At 40.6% G+C, this 23,843-nt stretch overlaps 2 protein-coding genes across 2 annotated transcripts; both read left to right on the top strand.

The window, feature by feature from the left end:
* Positions 1-535: 535 nt before the first annotated feature.
* Positions 536-13,920, top strand: LOC307132013 (B-cadherin; the record flags this gene model as incomplete). The annotated part of the gene is made up of 15 exons (XM_079826147.1): positions 536-562; positions 1,017-1,124; positions 1,554-1,703; positions 1,849-2,004; positions 2,121-2,265; positions 2,365-2,531; positions 3,282-3,410; positions 3,509-3,694; positions 8,046-8,296; positions 8,947-9,089; positions 10,189-10,410; positions 10,492-10,710; positions 13,124-13,251; positions 13,365-13,496; positions 13,711-13,920. The coding sequence occupies 15 exons, from the start codon at positions 536-538 to the stop codon at positions 13,918-13,920; spliced, it is 2,373 nt and encodes a 790-aa protein (XP_079682273.1).
* A 6,081-nt stretch (positions 13,921-20,001) lies between these two features.
* On the top strand, positions 20,002-23,694 carry tmem253 (transmembrane protein 253; the record flags this gene model as incomplete). The annotated part of the gene is made up of 7 exons (XM_079826146.1): positions 20,002-20,019; positions 20,257-20,421; positions 20,964-21,074; positions 21,221-21,277; positions 23,134-23,241; positions 23,396-23,542; positions 23,641-23,694. The coding sequence occupies 7 exons, from the start codon at positions 20,002-20,004 to the stop codon at positions 23,692-23,694; spliced, it is 660 nt and encodes a 219-aa protein (XP_079682272.1).
* Between the last annotated feature and the right edge of the window lie 149 nt (positions 23,695-23,843).

Raw genomic sequence — 23,843 nt, 5'->3', positions numbered from 1 at the left:
AGTATAATTGTGTGTGCTGCAGCAATGCAAAGTCATTGCTGGATAATATGCACAATACGGATGAAGTGAGTGGAGGTGGAAGAGGGGAAACCTGCTTATTCAGCAGTCTAACTTCCTGGGGGTAGAGGCTATTGGCCATTCTGGTGGTTCTAGCTTGAAGAGGTCTGTACCTCCTGCCCAATGGAAGCATGCGGAACAAGCTGTGTAATAATTTTATAATAATAATAAACATTCTCCTATTAAATATTTTTTGTCACTTCTATGACAAGCATGGATGTAGTTTATTGAAGCTGTCACTGAACTGTTCCATGCAATACCTGCATATGACACCTATACACTTGTTAGGCCTACTTCATGGCTGTCATCTGTTGTGAAGCTCATTGTCCTCTGACGTTTTGCTTTTAGCACCTTCTCATAAACAAGCACACACAAAATGAGATGAGACTTTACAGCACAGCTACTGCTGGGAACTAGAACGAAAGATACACAGAAAGTGTATTTCGCATGTATTTTATTACTCCATTACATTGTGATTATGAAGGGATACTGTGTTTTGTCTCTGGTGAGTGCTCTTTAATTCATTTCTTTCTTTCTTATATTTTTGTGTTATGCATGTTGTGATGAAGACACCATCATCTGTGTATTTCTATTTGGAAAAGTTTTAAGTCCATATAATGGATTTTACAAAATTGCATAGTTTAATTAAAATGAAATATTTTATATGTGCTGTTTTATATAGAAACAATTTTCAGCACTGAGTCATGTCGTTCTTTCTAAATTAATCGCTGTGTGAGTGTAATTCTTAAAATGAGTCATGTCTACAGATTTTATTACAGAATGGAGAAAAAAATGAATGCATCAGAATAAATATAGTATTCTGTGTTCCAACTTGACTATAGGAATTGTATGCAACCTGATTCATGTGAAAAGTCATGAATTTTCTGATTACTTGAATTTTTGTGAATTATTATTTGAAATCGCATATAAAATGAAGCATGCTTCATCTGTTTTAACAGATGATATTCACATTCACAATCCAAGGAAAAATTCTACCAGAGTATTTAGGAGCCATTCAACAGAGACAGTTCGTGCTTGACAAGAGAAACAGCAGCCCGCTTTTGCAGGTATATGAATTACACCAATATATTTACAAACCTTTTTTTTTTCTGATTTCCCTTTTTATTTCTAAAAGTATTTAGTGGTTCCAAAAAGTTGTTGGATGTTTATTTGAAATGAAATTCATTGCAAAAACAAGTGTCTGACTTGGATTCAAGTCAGTATTTAGTTCACAAGCACAAGTGTAGTTCATAATCATCACATTAAATATGAAAATGTTCTACCAACGCATGACAACCACAAAATTCATTTTAATCTTTTGAAAAGTATATCTATTGTCATATAACTTAAAACCTAACAAACATTTTGAAATAAAGGCAACTTGGTGTATTTTGGATTTTAAAATGCGAAGAGTTTTTTGAACCATTGTACTGTAGCTCAAAATCTTTTAAAATATCTTCATATTTGGTTAATCAGTTTACATTTATGTCATTCAGAATAGCACAACTCCAGAGACCCATGATGTCTTGATGAGGGTCTTTCCAAAGCCATATAATGGCATGATCAGAAGAAAGAGGGATTGGTTGATTCCCCCTATCAGCATTTTAGAAAATGACAAAGGCCCATTCCCAAAGCAAGTGGTGAAGGTGTATCTCTCTTCTTTGTGTCCTTTTTGCTTTGTATACTAATTTTGAATTTGCATATCGTTGTCCTCTTTGCTCTGTCTTTGTTTTAATGTTCCAAAAAAGAAGAGTTCTTTTTTTTTTTTTGCTTCTGTGGTTTGCTTCACAGATGAAGTCCACCGCTGCTGATTCCATGAAAATGGTTTATAAAATAACAGGTGCTGGAGCCGACCAGCCTCCCGAAGGCCTTTTCAAAGTAGAAAAATATTCAGGCATGTTGTGGGTCACTAATTACCTGGACAGAGAGGAAACTGAAGAATATGATGTGAGTGACCTACAGTAATCGAAGAATCTGGATCTCAAACATAACATGTTAAGACAGTTTGAGTTAGTGTGTAACTTTATAAAAATAGTTTGTTATTTGTGTCTGCACTTGAGCAGCTCACAATTCATGCCTCAGCAGAGGATCAAGACTACTCTGAAACCCCTGTCCAACTCACCATAAAAGTTCTTGACCAAAATGACCACAAACCCTTCTGTACCCAAAACCCTTTTATGGGAGAGGTCCCGGAAAGGGCAAAACAAAGTAGGATATGTAGATTCTTCAATCTGTCTCACAAATCAATTCAATAACTAAACATTTGTTTCTTTGAAGATAAAATAACAAAAATACTGTTTTATACAGATGTGCCTCTTATACAAGTGATGGCAGAGGACCTGGATGACCCCAATACTTTAAACGCCATTGTGCGTTACAAACTGGTGAGACAGAAACCCAACGATGTGGTGTTCCACATTGACCCAACAAATGGAGTCATCAGTCTGGCCTCTATGAGCATTTTGGACAGAGAGGTACTAAAACTTAAAGGGTTAGTTCACCCAAAAATGAAATGTCTCTCCTTCGTGTCGTTCCAAACCCATAAGACCAATAAAAAAACAAAAATAACGACTTCTGATCCCTGTCAGTCTCTAACGCAAGTTTAGGTACTAAAAATACTAAAACTGAAATAAAAATGAATTAAAGCTAAATAGAAAATTTATTAAAAAATCTTAAAAATGATAAAAAATAACACATTTATACTTAATTTATACCAAATAAAAATTGTAATCTCATTACTTCATTCGAATTCATAAAAATTTTTTTTACAGTGCTACTTTATTTCACTTCAGAATTCTACATCTAGAAACTAAAATTGCTGTTATTTTCTAGTATATACTGTACATTCGGCCAGATTATTATTATTATTATTTTTTAACCAGATGGTTATCTTGTCCATGCTGGCAAATGATCATGGCCACACGACATGAATTATACAAATAATTTTAATAGCACGGCCATTAAAAACCAGAGGGTCTACCATATGCATAGTAAAGCGATCCCCAACAAATTAATGTAAAAACAGATATCAGATACCAGATAAACACGTGGGCCAAAAATTAAGCTCCAAGACCAGAAATGAATTGGTCAGATGAAGCAGACATCCAAAATGTTGTACTGTTAGTGTGCCTCCACAAACAGGGTTGGGAAACACTGTATTAAACAGTTGTTTTATAACCATCATCTGAACATGTCTGTCTTTGTCGCCATCCCTGTGGAAACAGACTCATGATGTGTATACACTGGCTGTAGAGGCGGCAGATATGGATGGTCGCGGTCTTTCTTCCACCTGTACTGTCATCATCAAAATCACTGATATCAATGATCACGCACCTAAGTTCAGCAAAAGAGAGGTGAGTTCATGAACTTCATTGTTGTTTTGGCTTCAAGCTTAGTTTTCCAAACATCTGGCATTGAGTGCTTATGAAACTGTTTGTGTGTGTTTTGGCAGTATGCAAGCACAGTACAAGAAAATAGGGCTGGGGAAATTGTTGCAAGGTTGGTCGTCACAGATAGAGACGAGCCTTTTACTGCAAACTCCGTGGCGAAGTTCACCATCGTCCAGGGCAACGAGGAAGGGTTTTTCAACATCAGCACCGGCCCCAGCGGGATGGAGGGAATTATCACGACATCAAAAGTGAATATACACTCATATACCAAACTAAATATACACCAAACTGAGATGTGTATATACTACCGATCAAAAGTTTAAGAATCAGTAAAAGTTATTTTGAACCTTGAAAAAACTCCTGAGAAAAGTACCACTATTTCCATTAAAGTATTACTATATACTATTTTTAAAGAAGTCTCTTCTACTCACCAAGGCTGCATGCATTTGATCAAAAAAAAAAACAGCAAAAACAGTAATATTGTAAAATATTTTTTCACTTTAAAATAAGTTTTCTATTTAAATAATTATTTTTTTATGCAATTTATTCCTGTGATGTCAAAGCTGAATTTTCAGCTTCATTACTCCAGTCTTCAGTGTCACATGATCCTTCAGAAATCATTCTAATATTATGATTTGCTGCTCAAGAAACATTTGTTATTATCATCAATGTTGAAAACAGGTGTGCTGCTAATATTTTTGTGTTTTTCTGGATTTGTATTTGGTAAATAGAAAGTTCAAAAGAACAGCATTTTCTTTTTTTAAATAGAAAGCTTTTGTAACATTATACACTACCGTTGAAAAGTTCAGGGTCAGTAATCATTTTATTTATATATTTTGGAAAGAAATTAACAATTTGATTCACCAAGGATGCATTAAATGGATCAAAAGTCACAGTAAAGACATTTATAATGTTACAAAAGCTTTCTATTTCAGATAAACGCTGTTCTTTTGAACTATTCATCAAAGAATTCTGAAAATATATATACATAACTGTTTTCAACATTGATAATAATAAATGTTTCTTGAGCAGCAAATCAGCATATAATAATTATTTTTGAATGATCATGTGACACTGAAGAATGGAATAATGACTGCTAAAATATTTCATTTTCATTGTTTTTACTGTATTTTTATCAAATCAATGCAGTCTTAATAAATATTATTAACCCCAGACATTTTGACTAGTAGTGTACATTTTGCGGATCAAAAACCCCTTATGATGACAAAAAGAAGGAGGACCGTGACGTCGCCCGGTATGGCGCAGCCGGGGCCCCACCCTGGAGCCAGGCCTGGGGTTGGGGCTCGTATGCGAGCGCCTGGTGGCCGGGCCTTCCCCCACGGGGTCCGGCCGGGCTCAGCCCGAAGGAGCGACGTGGGGACACCTTCCCGTGGGCCCACCACTCACGGGAGGGACCGTAAGGGGCCGGTGCAAAGCGATTCGGGCAGCAGTCGAAGGCGGGGGCCTAGACGACCCGATCCCTGGACACGGAAACTGGCTCTTGGGACATGGAATGTCACCTCGCTGGCGGGGAAAGAGCCTGAGCTTGTGCGTGAGGTTGAGAGGTTCCGACTAGAGATAGTCGGAATCACCTCCACGCATGGCTTGGGCTCTGGAACCACACTCCTCGAGAGGGGATGGACTCTTTACCACTCTGGAGTTGCCCATGGTGAGAGGCGGCGGGCTGGTGTGGGTTTGCTTATAGCCCCCCAGCTCTGCTGCCATGTGTTGGAGTTTACCCCGGTGAACGAGAGGGTCGTTTCCCTGCGGCTTCGGCTTGGGGATAGGTCTCTCACTGTTGTGTGTGCCTACGGGCCGAACGGCAGTGCAGAGTACCCGACCTTCTTGGGGTCTCCGGGAGGGGTGCTGGAGAGTGCTCCGACTGGGGACTCCGTCGTTCTACTGGGGGACTTCAACGCCCACGTGGGCAATGACAGTGAAACCTGGAGGGGCGTGATTGGGAGGAACGGCCCCCCTGATCTGAACCCGAGTGGTGTTCAGTTATTGGACTTCTGTGCTAGTTACAGTTTGTCCATAACGAACACCATGTTCAAGCATAAGGGTGTCCATCAGTGCACATGGCACCAGGACACCCTAGGTCGTAGGTCAATGATCGACTTTGTGGTCGTTTCATCTGATCTGCGGCCGTATGTCTTGGACACTCGGGTGAAGAGAGGGGCGGAGCTGTCAACTGATCACCACCTGGTGGTGAGTTGGATCCGATGGCGGGGGAGGAAGCTGGATAGACTCGGTAGACCCAAACGTACTGTGAGGGTCTGCTGGGAACGTTTGGCCGAGTCTCCTGTCAGAGAGATCTTCAACTCCTGCCTCCGGCAGAGCTTCGACCGGATCCCGAGGGAGGCTGGAGATATTGAGTCCGAGTGGACCATGTTCTCCACCTCCATTGTCAAAGCGGCTGCTCGGAGCTGTGGACGCAAGGTCTCCGGTGCCTGTCGAGGCGGCAATCCCCGAACCCGGTGGTGGACACCGGAAGTAAGGGATGCCGTCAAGCTGAAGAAGGAGTCCTATCGGGCCTGGCTGGCTTGTGGGACTCCTGAGGCAGCTGACAGGTACCGACAGGCTAAACGGACTGCAGCCCGGGTGGTCGTGGAGGCAAAAACTCGGGCCTGGGAGGAGTTCGGTGAGGCCATGGAAAAAGACTATCGGCTGGCCTCGAAGAGATTCTGGCAAACCATCCGGCACCTCAGGAGGGGGAAGCAGTGCCCTACCAACGCTGTTTACAGTGGCGATGGGCGGCTGTTGACCTCGACTGGGGATGTTGTCGGACGGTGGAAGGAATACTTCGAGGATCTCCTCAATCCCGCCGTCACGTCTTCCATTGAGGAAGCAGAGGCTGGGGGCTCAGAGGAGGACTCGTCCATCACCCGGGCTGAAGTCACCGAGGTGGTCAAGAAACTCCTCGGTGGCAAGGCACCGGGGGTGGATGAGATCCGCCCTGAGTACCTCAAGTCTCTGGATGTTGTGGGGCTGTCTTGGCTGACACGCCTCTGCAGCATCGCGTGGCGGTCGGGGACAGTGCCTCTGGGATGGCAGACCGGGGTGGTGGTCCCTCTTTTTAAGAAGGGGGACCGGAGGGTGTGTTCCAACTATAGGGGGATCACACTTCTCAGCCTCCCCGGGAAAGTCTATGCCAGGGTACTGGAGAGGAGAATCCGGCCGATAGTGGAACCTCGGATTCAGGAGGAACAGTGTGGTTTTCGTCCTGGTCGCGGAACACTGGACCAGCTCTATACCCTCTACAGGGTGCTGGAGGGTTCATGGGAGTTTGCCCAACCAGTCCACATTTGTTTTGTGGATTTGGAGAAGGCATTCGACTGTGTCCCTCGCGGCGTCCTGTGGAGGGTGCTGGGGGAATATGGGGTCCGGGGTCCTTTACTGAGGGCTGTCCGGTCCCTGTATGACCGAAGCAAGAGTTTGGTCCGCATTGCCGGCAGTAAGTCAGACTTGTTCCCGGTGCATGTTGGACTCCGGCAGGGCTGCCCTTTGTCGCCGGTTCTGTTCATAATTTTTATGGACAGAATTTCTAGGCGCAGCCAAGGGCCGGAGGGTGTCAGGTTTGGGGACCACACGGTTTCGTCTCTGCTCTTTGCGGATGACGTTGTCGTGTTGGCCCCTTCTAACCAGGACCTTCAGCATGCATTGGGACGGTTTGCAGCCGTGTGTGAAGCGGCTGGGATGGGGATCAGCACCTCCAAATCCGAGGCCATGGTCCTCAGTCGGAAAAGGGTGGCTTGCCCACTCCAGGTTGGTGGAGAGTTCCTGCCCCAAGTGGAGGAGTTTAAGTATCTAGGGGTCTTGTTCACGAGTGAGGGGAGGATGGAACGGGAGATTGACAGACGGATCGGTGCAGCTTCTGCAGTAATGCGGTCGATGTACCGGTCTGTCGTGGTGAAGAAAGAGCTAAGCCGTAAGGCGAAGCTCTTGATTTACCGGTCAATCTACGTTCCTACTCTCACCTATGGTCATGAGCTTTGGGTCATGACCGAAAGGACAAGATCACGGATACAGGCGGCCGAAATGAGCTTTCTCCGCAGGGTGGCTGGGCGCTCCCTTAGAGATAGGGTGAGAAGCTCAGTCACTCGGGAGGAACTCGGAGTAGAGCCGCTGCTCCTCCACATCGAGAGGGGACAGCTGAGGTGGCTCGGGCATCTGTTCCGGATGCCTCCTGAACGCCTTCCCGGGAAGGTGTTTCGGGCATGTCCAACCGGGAGGAGGCCCCGGGGAAGACCAAGGACACGCTGGAGGGACTATGTCTCCCGGCTGGCCTTGGAACGCCTCGGTGTCCCCCCGGAAGAGCTAGAGGAAGTGTCTAGGGAGAGGGAAGTCTGGGCATCTCTGCTTAGACTGCTGCCCCCGCGACCCGGCCCCGGATAAGCGGAAGAAGATGGATGGATGGATGGGTGTACATTTTATAGCCCCGTGACTATTTCATGGCATCAGCATGTGCTGTTACCCCTCCCCCCTTTTTTTTTTCTTTACTTGGGTCCGTGTGCAGCCATATAGTCATGGTGATTTTTTATTTTTTATTTTTTTTTGGACCCATAGAAAATAAAAATCCAGTTGTCCGTGTATTTCTAGGGTCTGGACTTCGAGCATGCCAACAATTTCTCTCTGCTGGTAGTGGTAAAGAACGAGGTTCCTTTTGCTGTTCCTTTGCCCACCTCCACTACTACCTCTACCGTCACCATCACTGTGCAGGATGTAAACGAGCCGCCTGTCTTTGAGCCTGCAGAGAAACTGATCAAAGTTCAAGAGGACCTTGTGGTGGGCAGCACCATCCAAAAATACACAGCCAAAGATCCAGACACTGCTAGAGAGCAGAAAATAAGGTTTTGAATGCATACATACACAAAGCAGCACAATTCTACGGTTTCATATTATGAACCCCCCTTTTTTCGTATTTATCTAGTCTATTTATCATGTGACCAACCTTGACCAAATTTGTAATAATGTCAGTTGGGGTTTTTTCAATGTTGAAACAATGCTAAATGGTTGTAAAAAAGTTTACAAAATATAAACCAACTTTGAACAATTTTGATATAAACATTGATCCGATTTGCTAAATTAAAACAAATTTCAACAGCGATTCAACCTTGATAGATGATGTTGATTCACTGAACATTGAAATGCCGGCTGGGTATATTGTATGTTCTTTTATTTTAATTTCTGAATTAATACTTTGTTAACTAAACCTGTTTTTATTCATCACAAATTGCCTTTACAATAAAGTACTGTGGTGGTACCATTTAACAGTGATCAGATGGTACTGTTATACTATGGTACTTTTATTTGTTTAATATATATTTATTTTATGGTATTGAATGATTAACATTTTCATGTATTTCAATCATTTATCATCATTTCTTCTATTTAAATTGTACTCCAAAGTACCTCAAAGATTCTATGGTACTGCTATACATGCAAACAATACCATTTTACATGCACCGCTTTTTCTGTCATTTTTTTTTTTTGATGCTAGATATAAGTTACTGCACGATTTTGCAAATTGGCTGAAGATCTCGGAGGACACTGGACTCATCAGAATCAGGAGCTCACTGGACAGAGAGGCCTTGTTTATAAAAGATGGACAGTACACAGTCTTAGTAGTTGCATACGACAATGGTAATTTAATAAAATATCTAGATGCTTAAAGACTTGGGATAGTTCACCCAAAAATCTGACATTTTAAATGACCTTTAAATGTTGAGCTGTTTTTTTCATCCACCTGGATGAGGAGAAGCGTTTTAGTTTCATTATCTGTCCAATTTGACAAAAAAAAATGTTTTAACTTCTGACAGGCGTAAGGGATGATCACACAGAATCGGGTTTTCTCTTAAAAACACGAGAAACACATAATATAGTTAATATAGTACACAATAACTGCAGAGCCGCAGCACTGATGGCACAACAGTCGGTCAGATGTCTGTCTAACACTTGTTTATATAGAAAAACAGAACAACTGCAGAGCCACAGCACTGATGGCACAACAGTCGGTAAGATGTCCGTCGAACACTTGTTTATATAGAAAAACACACAAAAGCAGCGGAACTTACCGTTAACAGCTCGGACAGAGCTTTATGATTGACCCAAATCAGACTTCTTACGTCAGCGCGTTCTGACCTCGTGCTCATACCGGTAATCCTGTTCTTTGTATACACACAGCATCTTACCAGTAATTTACAGGTTGGAACACTCTCCGAGTCCCTGTAATAAGATGAGAAGTTACATGCTCAAAAAACACTTGCTCTATTTAAGAATCAAAATTTCGTGATGCGAGGACCCGTTCACAATTTTGTGAGTTTGTTTCAGGGTCAGACATCCATAAACGTTAAGACAACATCCAATGGGGTAAGCCATAAAAATGATCAACTATACATATGCAACAATAATTTAAATAACCTACCCCTTATGTGGCAATGCTACAAGGTAATGTTACTTCTCATACCGGAAATTGCCAGAACTGATTTACTGGTATTTTTGGAAAATGTCGTGTTCACACAGGATCTCTTAATGGTAATTTACCAGTAAAGACTGGAAAGGAGCAGAGTAGATTTTCTGCTTAACATTATCTTGTGTGTTCTACAGAAGAAGGGAAAAAATGCATAATAAGTTACAGAATGTTACTTTTCTGGTGAGCTACTTTTTTTAAACTGCACACTTCATAAATTAGTCTGACCAAGGCATCAAGCCTCAAATTGTTGCATTGTATTTCTTTCTGTAGATGATGAGCCAGCCACAGGAACAGGCACATTGGTGATTAAGCTTTTGGATGTTAATGACAACGCTCCAGTGCTGGAGCAGCGCAGAGTCCTAATATGTTCTACAGAACCAAAGCCCATTTATTTGACCATCACAGATCCAGATGGGCCAGAAAATGGCCCACCATTCATCATAGAGCTACCTAAAGAATATCAAAGTGACTGGGCCATCATCAGCAACTCCAGTAAGACTGGTTCAGCTAACATTAAGTTTTTTTAATCTGTTTTAAGTAAATTGGATATCTCACACTGTTCTCGATTCTCAGGCTGTGTGGTGTGGTTGACACCACTCAGACGTTTGGCTCTTGGCGAACACAGCCTGGTGTTGCGTGTGTACGACTCTAAGATGTTATTTCAGGACAGTTCTATGATAGTGGAGGTGTGTGACTGTAAAGGTGATGATGTTACCTGCTCCAGCGGTGTATATGCTGCTAACATCTCCACCCTGTCCATCTATGTTTTAGCAGCTATCTTATGCTTTCTTGGTAAGCAAACAACCCATAAATATGGGTTTACAAACAAGAATGATATATATATTTTTGTAAATCTATTTATATACCATTTAAGTTTTTTGTTGTTGTTTTTGCAAGAAGTCTCTTATGCTCACCAAGGTTGTATTTATTTAATCAAACATATAAAAAACATTGAAATTTGTGAAATACAATTACAATTTAACCTGTTAACGGTCACCCAGCCTTTTTTTCATATAGACTTGAAAATGCACTATCCAAACTTAAATGGTTGTAATTCAAGAATGCTTTGGAAAATAGACATAAGGCTGGGAATCACCAAAAATGAAAACTGGAGATTGTAAGCTTTCAAATTATATATAGTTTGTCAAGATTAGGTTAGGTTTAGTATAGGATATTACTGTTTTAAAAATGTAATGGACCAGTGACACTTAACAGGTTAAATAGCTGTTTTGTATTTTAATATATTTTAAAATGTAATATATATACATACAGTGGGGAGAACAAGTATTTGATACACTGCCCATTTTGCAGGTTTGCCCACTTACAAAGCATGTAGAAGTCTGTAATTTTTATCATAGGTACACTTCAACTGTGAGAGATGGAATCTATGACAAAACTCCAGACAATCACATTGCAGACAAAGGTTTAAAATGCAAATGAATTACTTAAAAATCATACAATTACAGAGATCATACGTTTCCTGTAGTTCTTGACCAGGTTTGCACACACTGCAGCAGGGATTTTGGCCCACTCCTCCATACAGACCTTCTCCAGATCCTTCAGATTTTGGGGCTGTCGCTGGGCAATACGGACTTTCAGCTCCCTCCAAAGATTTTCTATTGGGTTCAGGTCTGGAGACTGGCTAGGCCACTCCAGGACCTCGAGATGCTTCTTACGGAGCCACTCCTTAGTTGCCCTGGCTGTGTGTTTCGGGTCGTTGTCATGCTGGAAGACCCAGCCACGACCCATCTTCAATGCTTGTACTGAGAGAAGGAGGTTGTTGGCCAAGATCTTGTGATACATGGCCCCATCCATCCTCCCCTCAATGCGGTGCAGTCGTCCTGTCCCCTTTGCAGAAAAGCATCCCCAAAGAATGATGTTTCCACCTCCATGCTTCACGGTTGGGATGGTGTTCTTGGGGTTGTACTCATCCTTCTTCTTCCTCCAAACACGGCGAGTTTAGACCTTTTTTAGACCAAAAAGCTCTATTTTTGTCTCATCAGACCGCATGACCATCTCCCATTCCTCCTCTGGATCATCCAGATGGTCATTGGCAAACTTCAGACGGGCCTGGACATGCGCTGGCTTGAGCAGGGGGACCTTGCATGCGCTGCAGGATTTTAATCCATGACGGTGTAGTGTGTTACTAATAGCGACTTTAAGCAACAGCTGTTGATGGAACGGCAACGGACACCGTAAGTAAACTTGTTAACTGCCGTAGCCAAAGAATACAGAAATCATTAAGCAAAATTAAAGAGGATGGCGTAATGGATCATTTAACAAAATACACAAAAATGTCATTTAAAAAAACAAGAGAATGGTTTTGGCATTAAACTACATACAGATACAATTAAAATGCCACATAAACTTAAAATATAACATTTACTTATCTAATTTGTCACGTATTAACGACGACGGAAAATCAGCTATTGTCCCGTAGTTGGTGGTTACAGTAGAACGTCATGAAGTAGCAGTTAAAGTCACACGTGCGCAAAAGAACGCCGTTGCCGTTCCATCCGCAGCTGTTGCTTAAAATCCCTAATGGTTTTCTTTGAGACTGTGGTCCCAGCTCTCTTTCGGTCATTGACCAGGTCCTGCTGTGTAGTTCCGGGCTGATCCCTTACCTTCCTCATGATCCCTGATGCCCCACGAGGTGAGATCTTGCATGGTGCCCCAGAACGAGTGAAATTGACCATCATCTTGAACTTCATCCATTTTCTAATAATTGCGCTAACAGTTGTTGCCTTCTCACCAAGCTGCTTGCCTATTGTCCTGTAGCCCATCCCAACAGTGTGCAGGTCTACAATTTTATCCCTGATGTCCTTACACAGCTCTCTGGTCTTGGCCATTGTGGAGAGGTTGGAGTCTGTTTGATTGAGTGTGTGGACAGGTGTCTTTTATACAGGTAACGAGTTCAAACAGGTGCAGTTAATACAGGTAATGAGTGGAGAACAGGAGGGCTTCTTAAAGAAAAACTAACAGGTCTGTGAGAGCCGGAATTCTTACTGGTTGGTAGGTGATCAAATACTTATGTCATGCAATAAAATGCAAATTAATTATTTAAAAATCATACAATGTGCTTTTCTGGATTTTAGTTTTAGATTCTGTCACTCACAGTTGAAGTGTACCTATGATACAATTTACAGACCTCTACATGCTATATATATATATATATATATTTTTTTTTTTCTTTTCTTTTCTTTAGTGCTGCTGTTGTTGTTTCTTCACCTGAAGAGAAAGTGTCGGAGAAAGCTGGAACAGTTTAGCCAGAAACAAGAAGACAGGGATAATATTTTTTGTTACAATGAGGAAGGAGGTGGTGAACAGGACCAGGTGCACATGGCATTCCTAATATCATATTCAATGAATCCACTGAAGCAATTTACTATTATTAAGCCTTACTGTACTCTATGCGTATGTTGTGTATGTACATGTGTGTGTTACAGGACTATGATATGATGCTGTTGTGCTGGGGACCAGAGATTTTCTCAACAGATATTGCCCCGCCACCCTTGCATACGGTCTTCTATCGCCAACATCCAGAGGAAAATGAAGATATGGGAAACTTCATTTACGACGTATGTATAGTAAGAGTGTTTGTGTGTATATGTGCATGAGAGTCACCATGATTTCTGCTAGTTCAACATAATTGTTGGCCCTGGATCAACGGAAAAGAATAGGGGTTGGACCAACAAAAGATCCAGGAACACATCCACAACAGAATCACCACCATCATCATCATCATCATGAATTAAATGCATATGTAATATATTGGATTCTGTGTTTCTGTAGAATCTGTGCACAGCAGATGATGATCACTATGTGGCGCCGTATGACTCCATGCTGGTGTTTGCTTATGAGGGTGAGGGTTCTGAAGCTGGATCTCTCAGCTCTCTGCAGTCGTCCATCAGCGATGGAGATCAGGACTTCCGGCCTCTGCAGAATTGGGGACCTCAGTTCAGGAGACTGGCTGACATGTATGCTGCAGGAGAAGATGATTGATATGTCCGCATACGTATGTTTGTATAAGTGAGTGTGATGTGAAATCTGTTACCAATTACCGTATGCTGTAATGCATTAATACATTCTGTCAGTAAAATTGTACCTTTAGCTTGTTACATTGACACTTCAAAGGGTGTTTTGAGTATGCAGCGCAAATTCTCATTAAGCTCCGTGCAGGAGCGCGTATTGTCTTCAGAGAAACACGTCATCAAAGAAAAACTTTCTTTCCAATGCTTTACTTTGCATTTTAGAATGTTTGAATGCAGCCCAATACTCTAACCCCCAGTTTCACAGACAAGGCCTAAGGCTATTCCTAGACTAAAATGCATGTTTGAGCTGTTTTAAAGGTGCCCTAGAATGAAAAATGTAATTAACCATGGCATAGCTGAATAACAAGGGTTCAGTACATGGACATCAAATACAGTGAGTATCAAACACCATTGCTTCCTCCTTCATTTGTGAATCTCGTTTGTGAAAAACACCACGAAAAATAGGCGAATCTCAACATAACACGGACTGTTGCGCAACAGACCAGATCATTAATATGTACGCCCCCAACATTTGCATATGCCAGCGTATGTTCAAGGCCAAGTGGAACTGCACAGCCGAATCATCTGGAGTTGCGTATCTGCAGGTATTATGAAGAAACAAGCGTCAAGCGAGGATAGCGAAAATGGCAGATCATGGAAATAAATGTTATGTTCCAGGCTGTGCAGGGGACATGAGGACATTTCATACCCTTCCCGCAGAACAAAACTCAACAGGCATTGACGTTTATCTATAACCGGATACAGCAACAATTTAATTCAAAGTGGTTCGTTTGCTCAGCCCATTTCACCACGGACAGTTTTTCTAACCTGGAACAATATCAAACAGGCTTCGCTCAGCGTCTGATACTGGAGAAGTGGCAATTCAAACTATATTCCCACAAGCAGTAAGTAGTGCTTTTATCCACTTATTGACTCTAAACAATTTCTGATTAAATTGAAAGTTTCTTTGTGAGACAACATTAACAATAATATCCCCTGTATTGTCTAGATGTTTATAGTTTGTGACTCGAAGTGAAGAAGCTATCATTGTAAAATCATACGGTGATGCATTACAATGATTAAAATATTTTTACAATGCTAAAAACAAAGTTTTGACTGCTAACGTTATGAGTTAATGTGTAAAGTTTGTTATATGCTAGTTCACATGTAGGCTGAAGTTATAGTACTGACGTTACGTTTTGCAGGTCTTACTGAAAATAAAGGCTAAACTTACCACTCAGAGTCTCAAATTCTCAAATCCATTTCAAATCTCAAAACAATTGGTTGTTCCTCAAAATCTGCAACTTCGTCAGAAACAGGATCAGTTTCTGTCACTAAAGCTACTGAAATTAGCCGCGCAGTGAAACAGCCAATCAGAGTAGAACTCTACATTAATATTCATGACCCTTCCAAATAAGGCAAAAACAGACCATTTAATTCTAGGGACAATTTCTGGGGTTGTAAATGGACCTGTAAAACCGTATCTGGACAATTTTTGCCCTTAAATAAGTCACATACCCTCTGTGTAGATATCAGAGAACAATTTACAATATTGTTTCAATTCATTCTAGGGTACCTTTAACTGAAAGTTGGTCCAACTCTATTTGGACCAATGTATTTGAGTTGGTCCAACTCAATTTGATCAAATACCGTTTAAATGAAATTGATACATTTATAAAATAACTTTTTTTATGTTTGTCAATCTTAAATTAAAACATTTAATTGGAAAATCAATTATAAGCGGTTTCATTCATCATTCAAAAAAAAATGTGGGCGTGTCTTCCCCCAGAAAATTTTTATTCGAGTAGATGCTATTTACATTAAAGGAACACGCCGACTTTTTGTGACTTAAGCTTATTCACCGTATCCCCCAGAGATAGATAAGTCCATACATACTATTCTCATCTCTGTGTGTGCCATAACTCTTAGACGCACACACCTGTAGCAATTATGGACGCAGACATATAGATGAGTTAATCTTCCAATGATTCGATCAAATGAACATCCCCGTTCACAAAGCACAATTCAGCTCCAGGAAATCATCATCATCATCACGAGGGAGATGGGGGCTTGATTCTGCCCCGGAGCTACTAGTTCTGACTTCCTATGGACTCGCCACCAAACTCAGTTAAAAGAGGACAAAGGGCTCGTGGTTGTCACAAGACAAAGAAACAACCAGACCTCTGTCTTTGCAATGACCGGTAAATGAACTCCACGACACAGCTAAAACTCAGAGTAAGCTCACAGAAACTGTTAGCTTATGGAGTACATCAAATAACTGATTATTGGACTTCCATTCAAATAGCCTTCGACATAACTTGTTAGTGTGTTTACAACTAATACACGTTAGTTAGACTATTAGGCATGTATATTACTCACAATTCATGCAATTATGTAACTATTGAATGAGTGGATGAAAAAGCATTGTGTTTGATACCGGTGTGTTCGTATGGGTATAATCCAACAGATGAGCTGAATGAAATCTTTATAGAATGGATCATGTCCTTATAGTAAGAAATTAGGTCTAAATTTACTCTCTGCTTAAGAGCAGGAAACTAAATTCTATAGATAACCCAATTTTGTGGGAGGGGTGGAGACACAGTCACCCCTGAAGCCTAATTGGCCAGAACCCATCCAGGGGATGGGCAAATGTTTGAGTTTAGTCTCAGAACACGAACGAAAAGTTCAGTTCTGTCTACAGTTCTGTGTACGGTTCTGTCTGCAGTTCTGTCTACAGTTCTGTACAGTTCAGACCAGAAGCAGTGCAGAGTTCAGCTCAAGTTCGGTTCGAGCTGGTTCGCGGCCTGTTCGCAGTTCAGAGATGATCTAAGTCCTAGCAGTTTGACCAGAGTGAGTTCTGAACGGAGCTCCCAGGAGACGGTCTGACTATCGTGTCAGACCAACATCAGAGAAAATGGGTTAACAACGATTTCATTCAGGCCATCTGCTTTTCTCTCACTTTCCTTTCTTTTACTTAAAGTTTATTTTATTTCCGCTAAGTCTCGGGTCTGTTAAGTTTCGCCGTAAAAGTCTCTCAACAACGAGTTTCTAACAGCGCGCTCCAACTTCAAACAACGCCCACAAGACTTTCATCCAGCCGCCAACACGCCACGTGTTCGGCTTCCACAGACGTCAACCAGACCTTCAGCGAATCAAAGATCCGGGAAAATCCCTGTACAGCCAGGAGAAGGGAACCCCCCTTTGTAAGATGACACGCGAAACCCAAACGCAAGTAACGCCTTTTTGATTCCAAGCTGAACTGGTGCATTAGATCAAATGTAATAACCCTGCCTAAGAAACGATAGGAGGTTAAATTACTGATCAATGGTTTCTTCAGGTCATGTTTCATAAATGCATAGATTGCTTAGGATTTCATAATTTCTCTCTCTTAGAACTTATTCTTTCCTCACCTTCTTCCTTTCTGCAACGTGTGAATGTGCGAGTGTGTGTGTTTATGTTAGATATTAGTTTGATGTGTTAGATTAATCAATAAAGTTCCGTTTGTATTCAAAGATAACTGTTCTTGTGTTATGTGCTTATCAATTTAATGTCTTGAACTGCCGATCTAAGTTACCTGGCTGTTAAATAGTGTTTCACTATTGTTCGGATATTAATATCCGCTGCAGAGTTGATATTTACGGCCCGTTCAAATGAACGCTAGAAGAGTCATTTGCTCGGCTGTAAAATAGACTCTCAAAATTCCCTATGAATTCATTAAATTCATTCATTTGAGCTAAATATACATGTTTCCCTTTAACAGAGCCCCCTTTAAGTCCTTACATATCGGCGGACGAATAAGTTAAGGTGTAAACATTAATTCTGAATTATTTATAATACATAGTGTCATTCGAGTCTTTCATTTTAATTCAGTTCCCCGTTGAGTTATTATTTTATCTGACTCATAGTCGCTACACACCGCTAGCCTAGCTTAGCACAAAGACTGGAGGTAAACGGCTCCAGCTAGCCTACTGCTCAATGAGTGACAAAATAACGCCAACATTTTCCTATTTACATGTTGTGATGTGTATAGTTACATAGTGAACTAAGACCAACGTAAAATGAAAAGTTGCTATTTTATGACAAGGAACTATTCTCTCATTCCTGCGTAATGATCAAGGAACTTTGCTGCCGTACCATGGGTGCAGCGGCGCAATGATATTATGCAGTGCCTGAAAATAGTCCCCAGCACGCTCTCTGTGCAAGCAGGTTGTCACGTTGGTTATGTTGACGGAAGTTAGCCTATTTTCAGGCGTTGTGTAATATCACTGCGCCGCTGCACCCATGGTACGGCAGCAAAGTTCCTTGATTATTTCGCCGGAATGAGACAATAGTTCTTAGACATATGTCTAGAAAATCGCAACTTTTCATTTTCCGTCAACATGTAAATAGGAAAATGTTGGCGTTATTTTGTCACTTATTGAGCAGTAGGCTAGCCATTTACCTCCAGTCTTTGTGCTAAGCTAGGCTAGCGGTGTGTGCGTCTAAGAGTTATGGCACGCACGGGGATGAGAATACCATAAGAGTTATGACACGTGCGTCTAAGAGTTATGGCACGCACGGGGATGAGAATACCATACCATTCTCGTCCCACCCACATACAATGGTTCTGACCCCCATGCTTTAATCCTTAAATTCACTCTCTTAATGCAGTCCCTTGCAAAGCATGCTGGGGACTACAGAGCCACTGCCCAGTTAGTTATGTCCACAAAAATAATTCACATAGTTTTAACACAAATTAATGAAGTAAACTTCAGTTCACTTTTGTTACTTTAGCTCATTTTAATTAAACTGAAGCAAAAAAAAAAGTGTTTCAGTGTATGTTAAAATATGTCCGTGCCATTGTTTTGTCTCAAGATGCACACCAGTAATGTTTTTTTAAAGGGCATGTTTATAAAAGCTACTTAAATTTCCTAATTGAACTAAGTCCTAATCTAAGCCCTGTCTGTGAAACCGGGCCTAAGGGTTTATGGAAGTTCAAGTCCATGTCCATCTACTAACATATTTTATTTATATATAAAGAGTACCATGAAATAATTAAAACGCCATTACTTGCCTCATACAACTCTTTTGGTTGCATTAATATTATTATTACATTGAAATGAAATGTATTGCTCAACTTTAATATATGAATTATATTATCAGAAAAATGAACATTTAGCTTCATCAGGCTTTTATTTGTGCTTTATGGATGAAACAACGGAGCATTAGTCTGTGTCCTCATCCGCCATATACCTTAAGATACTAATATGCACCATTTTGGGATAGATAAGGCACAAAAGATGTAACTTTGAGCGTTCTTCCACAGTGACGAGCTGTTGTACCCCTAAAGAGAATATTTTTGTGTTTCTGACAGTATATATTTAAATCAGAAAGAATAATCCAAGACCTGGGGATGGTGCTACAGGTATCTCGTTTTTTTTATTTTTTATTATTATTATTCCTTACTGTAGTTTAGGATGTAGTTGTTTTTATCAGAAAACATTTTTTGCAGACATTTTATATTTGTGATATGCAACTGAAGCTGTTGAACTGATTAAATGTACATAAGACGAGCACCTGCTCTTTATTTATTTAAATCTCTTATTTTCATTTGTTGTTCACTGAAGATTTTACTTTTATTTAATACAGTAGTTTCTCATTACTTATGTGTTATATTTGCCAGTGCTTTTTTGCTATTATATTTTTGTTTAACTATCAATAAACACTGATTTAGCAGTAGTTTAACTGTCATTGACACCCAATAAAACTGATTACATGAAACGTGTGCTGATTTTTGTTTATTTTAATTCTAAAAATATAGCTTTTATAAAGCTTACATTAACACCAAGATTCATAAAAAAACAATATGAGGCTATGACACTAAACAACCTTTGACCAGATTCTGGCTAATCACAGATCAGGACTCTCCCTGTTGGGCGGGCTTTAAGAATGAGACCCTGAGAAAGAACTTTGACCCTGTATTTCACGAAGACGGATGTTCTAGAAGTGATTCTGTATTCTTCCTTGTTTGTTGACTTGTTTTGGACTGATTTAGAAGGGTGTTTCATATATAATGCCTGGGATTCCAGAGGTAAGTTATGCATTATTTCATTTGGGTGGACTTATTTGTCAATAGCAGTCACTATAGACTTGTATTATATTTAATGTTGTCAGGCATGACTGTAAATGCTATGTTGTACTGCTCTAGATGTATGGGTTAACCAATCGAATAATAACAAAAATTCAAAATCAGTTTTGGGATTTTAACCATATATAGCCAATCCATTTGTTGCCATGGTTACTCGTGATGTCACTTCTTTTGTCCCAGACGACTCAGAACATGTTCCAGGAGGGACTGCATCAGGTGTTTCTTAAGGAACGCCCTCTGCCCAGCCAAATTCTAGCTGCCGACTCCACAACTGGAGAGCTGGTGGAGGATAGATTGGTCCGTTGGTTTGGGACAGTGGTCAACACCCGCCTCCTTCTGTCTGGGGTAACAAAAATCTAATTTAACTGTCATAGGTACACAACAAACTCAAAACTGATTAAATTAAACATGTATGCTCATCTTTGAAGGTTAATATAGTATTAAACTATCCAGAAAAGTGTACAACCAGGCCACATTTCTACAATATATGTGTACAGTGAATAGTATGCTCATTTTTCTGTATTACATAAAATCCCTGGATGGCTTACTACTAAAATAGTGGTATACAACACACATACATCCCTTCCAAGTTTTGAAGGTCAACGTCACCTTTAATTTTCAGGATTAGAAACTAAAACTTTAAATTTGACAAACGTAAGCTGTATCAACAGTGATATTTATCTTTTATCATTTATCTTTTTCTTGACTCATTATTACATTGGACACCACTAACTTAATTAAACCTGCAAAATGACGACAATGTGGCATACTATTATTTAAAAAGCTTTATTGTTGCATATCATTACTGCTTCACATACTATTTTTGACCAATTTTAGGCAGTATATACTGTAATAATTTTTTCTCTCTGTGTGTCTTTCTTTCTCAGGTTGTTCAGATTTTCAGCGCTGTCTCCTGTATTCTCTCCACCTTCTCTTATACTTGCTTGACTTTCAGCTGTTCTGCATCTTTGACAGCTCCTGTATGGTGTGGCCTGTTTGTAAGTGCTCAAATTAACACTTCTGGTTCCCAAATTTGATTTGATCAGAAAATCAGAACAAAGCAATTATCAGTATGATATGCTAGAGTTACTAATTAGTTGTTTTTTAAATATCTGTCTGTATTATATTCATGTTTATGTCTCAGTATGTAGCCACCGGGTCACTTGCAATTGACGTCCAGAGAAAACCCAAAAAAATGAAAGTAAGTTTTGTCTTTTAATGACGTTTCCACCTTAACCAGCTACAAAGACACAATACTTTTTGCCTACTTTTTGAACAATATCTTTAATGCTCATTTTTAACTCCACAAACATCTTTGTATTAAATCTTTTGCTTAAAGTGTGTTTTCTTTAATTGAATGTCAGTTTGATGTTTTGTTGTCTGATGACATTCAGATATTTGTGCCCAAATCAAATGTTTGTTGTTTAGTTTGGGACAACTGTATGTGTATGTTCCTACATTTACAATCTACAGTACATTTAATCGTTTAGCAGACGCTTTTGTCCAACAATAGAAGCAGTTAAACCAACAAAAGAGTAACAATATGTAAGTGCTGTGACTAGTCCCAGTTAGTTTAGCACAGTACACATAGCAAGGTTTTTGTTTTTTTAAATTGAATAGAAATAGAATGGAAAGTGTTAGTATTGATGGGTCAAGTGTTGACAATGCGTCTTTAGCCATTACTTGAAAATGGTTTAGTTTGGCAGGTCATTCCAGCAGCAGGGTACAGTCAAGGTAAAGGTCTGTGAAAGTGATTTTGTGCCTTTTTGGGATGGCACCACAAGGCAGAATGCAAGCTTCAGTAGGGCGCACAAGTCTAGAGAGTTTAGGTATGAGTTCAGGCAACCAGTGCAGGTTTATGAAGAGAGGTGTGAAAAAAACTTCTCTCGCTGCAGCATTCTGGATCAGTTGCAGCGGTTTGACTGTACCTGCTGGAAGGCCTGCCAAGAGAGCATTACAACAGTCCAGTATGGATAGAACAAGAGCTTGGACGCGGAGTTGTTTAGCAGCATGCTCCTATAGGGAAGGCCTGATTTTCCTAATGTTGTCTAAGGCAAATCTGCTGGACCGAGCAGTTCTCGCAATGTGGACTGTGAAGTTTAGCTGATCAAGGTTCCTGGCTGTCCCGGAAGGAGTTATGGTTGATAAGCCTAGATGAATGGAGAAGTTGTGATGAAGTGTTGGGTTGGCCGAAACCACAAGCAGTTCTGTCTTGGCAACATGTCATATGTTAAAGGGTTACTTCAGCGATTAGCATTAAGCTTTGTATCAGTAGAAACCCGGTAGTATATTCAAATTATGGTACTTTCCCCCCTGAGACGAGAAAATTGTGCATTTTATTTCTGGAAAAAATTCTCAGATGACGCAAATATCGTCATTTTGCGTCATCGGAGGATTTTTTGGGTCAGAGGCTAAAAACTACAGCCAGTAGAAGGAGGTAGTTCTGCATGTTTTAAACCCGCCCACAGCGGAGGGAGGGATCTCACTCACAGAATGTAAATGCGCTCGCGGCTCGACCTCGGGCATTCATAACGGAGCGGTGCGGGGCAAAGTGAGTGTTTCAACTTTTCAATGAATTCCTATGAAAGTTAAGCTTCCATAGGCATGATCTGATAACGCGCCAGACTGGACACGCATCGTGAATGACAGCCGCGCTTACCTCAGCTCTTCTCGTGATGAATGAAATCTGACTCCTGCTGCGTTTGTGCCGTGACTTTTGTTCGGCTCACTCACACGTTCTCTAACTGAATGAAATTATTGTATTATTATAAAGATCAAAATGACGATAGAGCGGTGTGGGAGTGGCCTCGTAGGGCAGCGAAGCAAGTGCATTCTGGGAGTTGTTGTCTTTCATCCACATGAGACAAAAATATTTTTTCTGTCTTTTCTCAGTCTAGAAGGCACCAAATCCAAAAATAATTTCACATTTCTACTACATAAATGACCCAGTTTAAATACGTATTCATCTTCCTAGCACTGAAGTGCCCCTTTAACATTCTTATATATCATAACATATCATATTATGTTTGAGTAATATGAGATCTGTGCTGTTTTTAGGTCATGGCTCTGATGGGCCTGAACATCTTCGGCTTGCTGTTTGCATTTTGTTCTTTTTTCACCTTCTTTATAAAATCCTCTCAACTTGACAAAGCCACCCCTCAGCAGGTGTGAATACAGAGACACTGACACTCAATAATAAGCCATTGGCAAACCACTGGAAACGAGTTAATGTCTTTCCATCTGTCTCTCTCTCTCTCTCTCTCTCTCTCTCTCTCTCTCTCTCTCTCTCTCTCTCTCTCTCTCTCTCTCTCTCTTTCAGCGTATTGGTGTGCATGTACTGAGGGGCAGTAGTGTAGTGTCCATCCTCCAGTGTATGTTTGCAGCAATGTACACGCTTTTTCTTATTTGGAAAGGTATGAAGTCCTACAGCGCCTCCTACAAAAAGGACTACATCAGCGTAATGCAGGTACAGCATTCAGACATTCAAACACCAAAATATGCTGTTATAAATGCAATATTAATGGTTATTTTATGATTAATGCAATATACCCTGTGTGTCTTTAGAACTCAGAAGAACATACAGATCCACTGCTGGAAAATGAACAGTTCAGCATTTAAACTGTCAGTGTGTGAAATCAGGAAACGTATGCAAGCAAATTTATGGCTTATTTAATTTTATCGAGAATAAATACATTTTTTTTAGCATTTGCATCCCAGTTCATGACAAAATAAGACAAATAACAGTGATATTGCAAACACCTGAATAT

Source organism: Gobio gobio (assembly GCF_949357685.1).
Source record: "Gobio gobio genome assembly, chromosome: 9".
Classification (NCBI taxonomy): domain Eukaryota; kingdom Metazoa; phylum Chordata; class Actinopteri; order Cypriniformes; family Gobionidae; genus Gobio; species Gobio gobio.
This window is presented reverse-complemented; position numbering and strand designations above follow the sequence as displayed.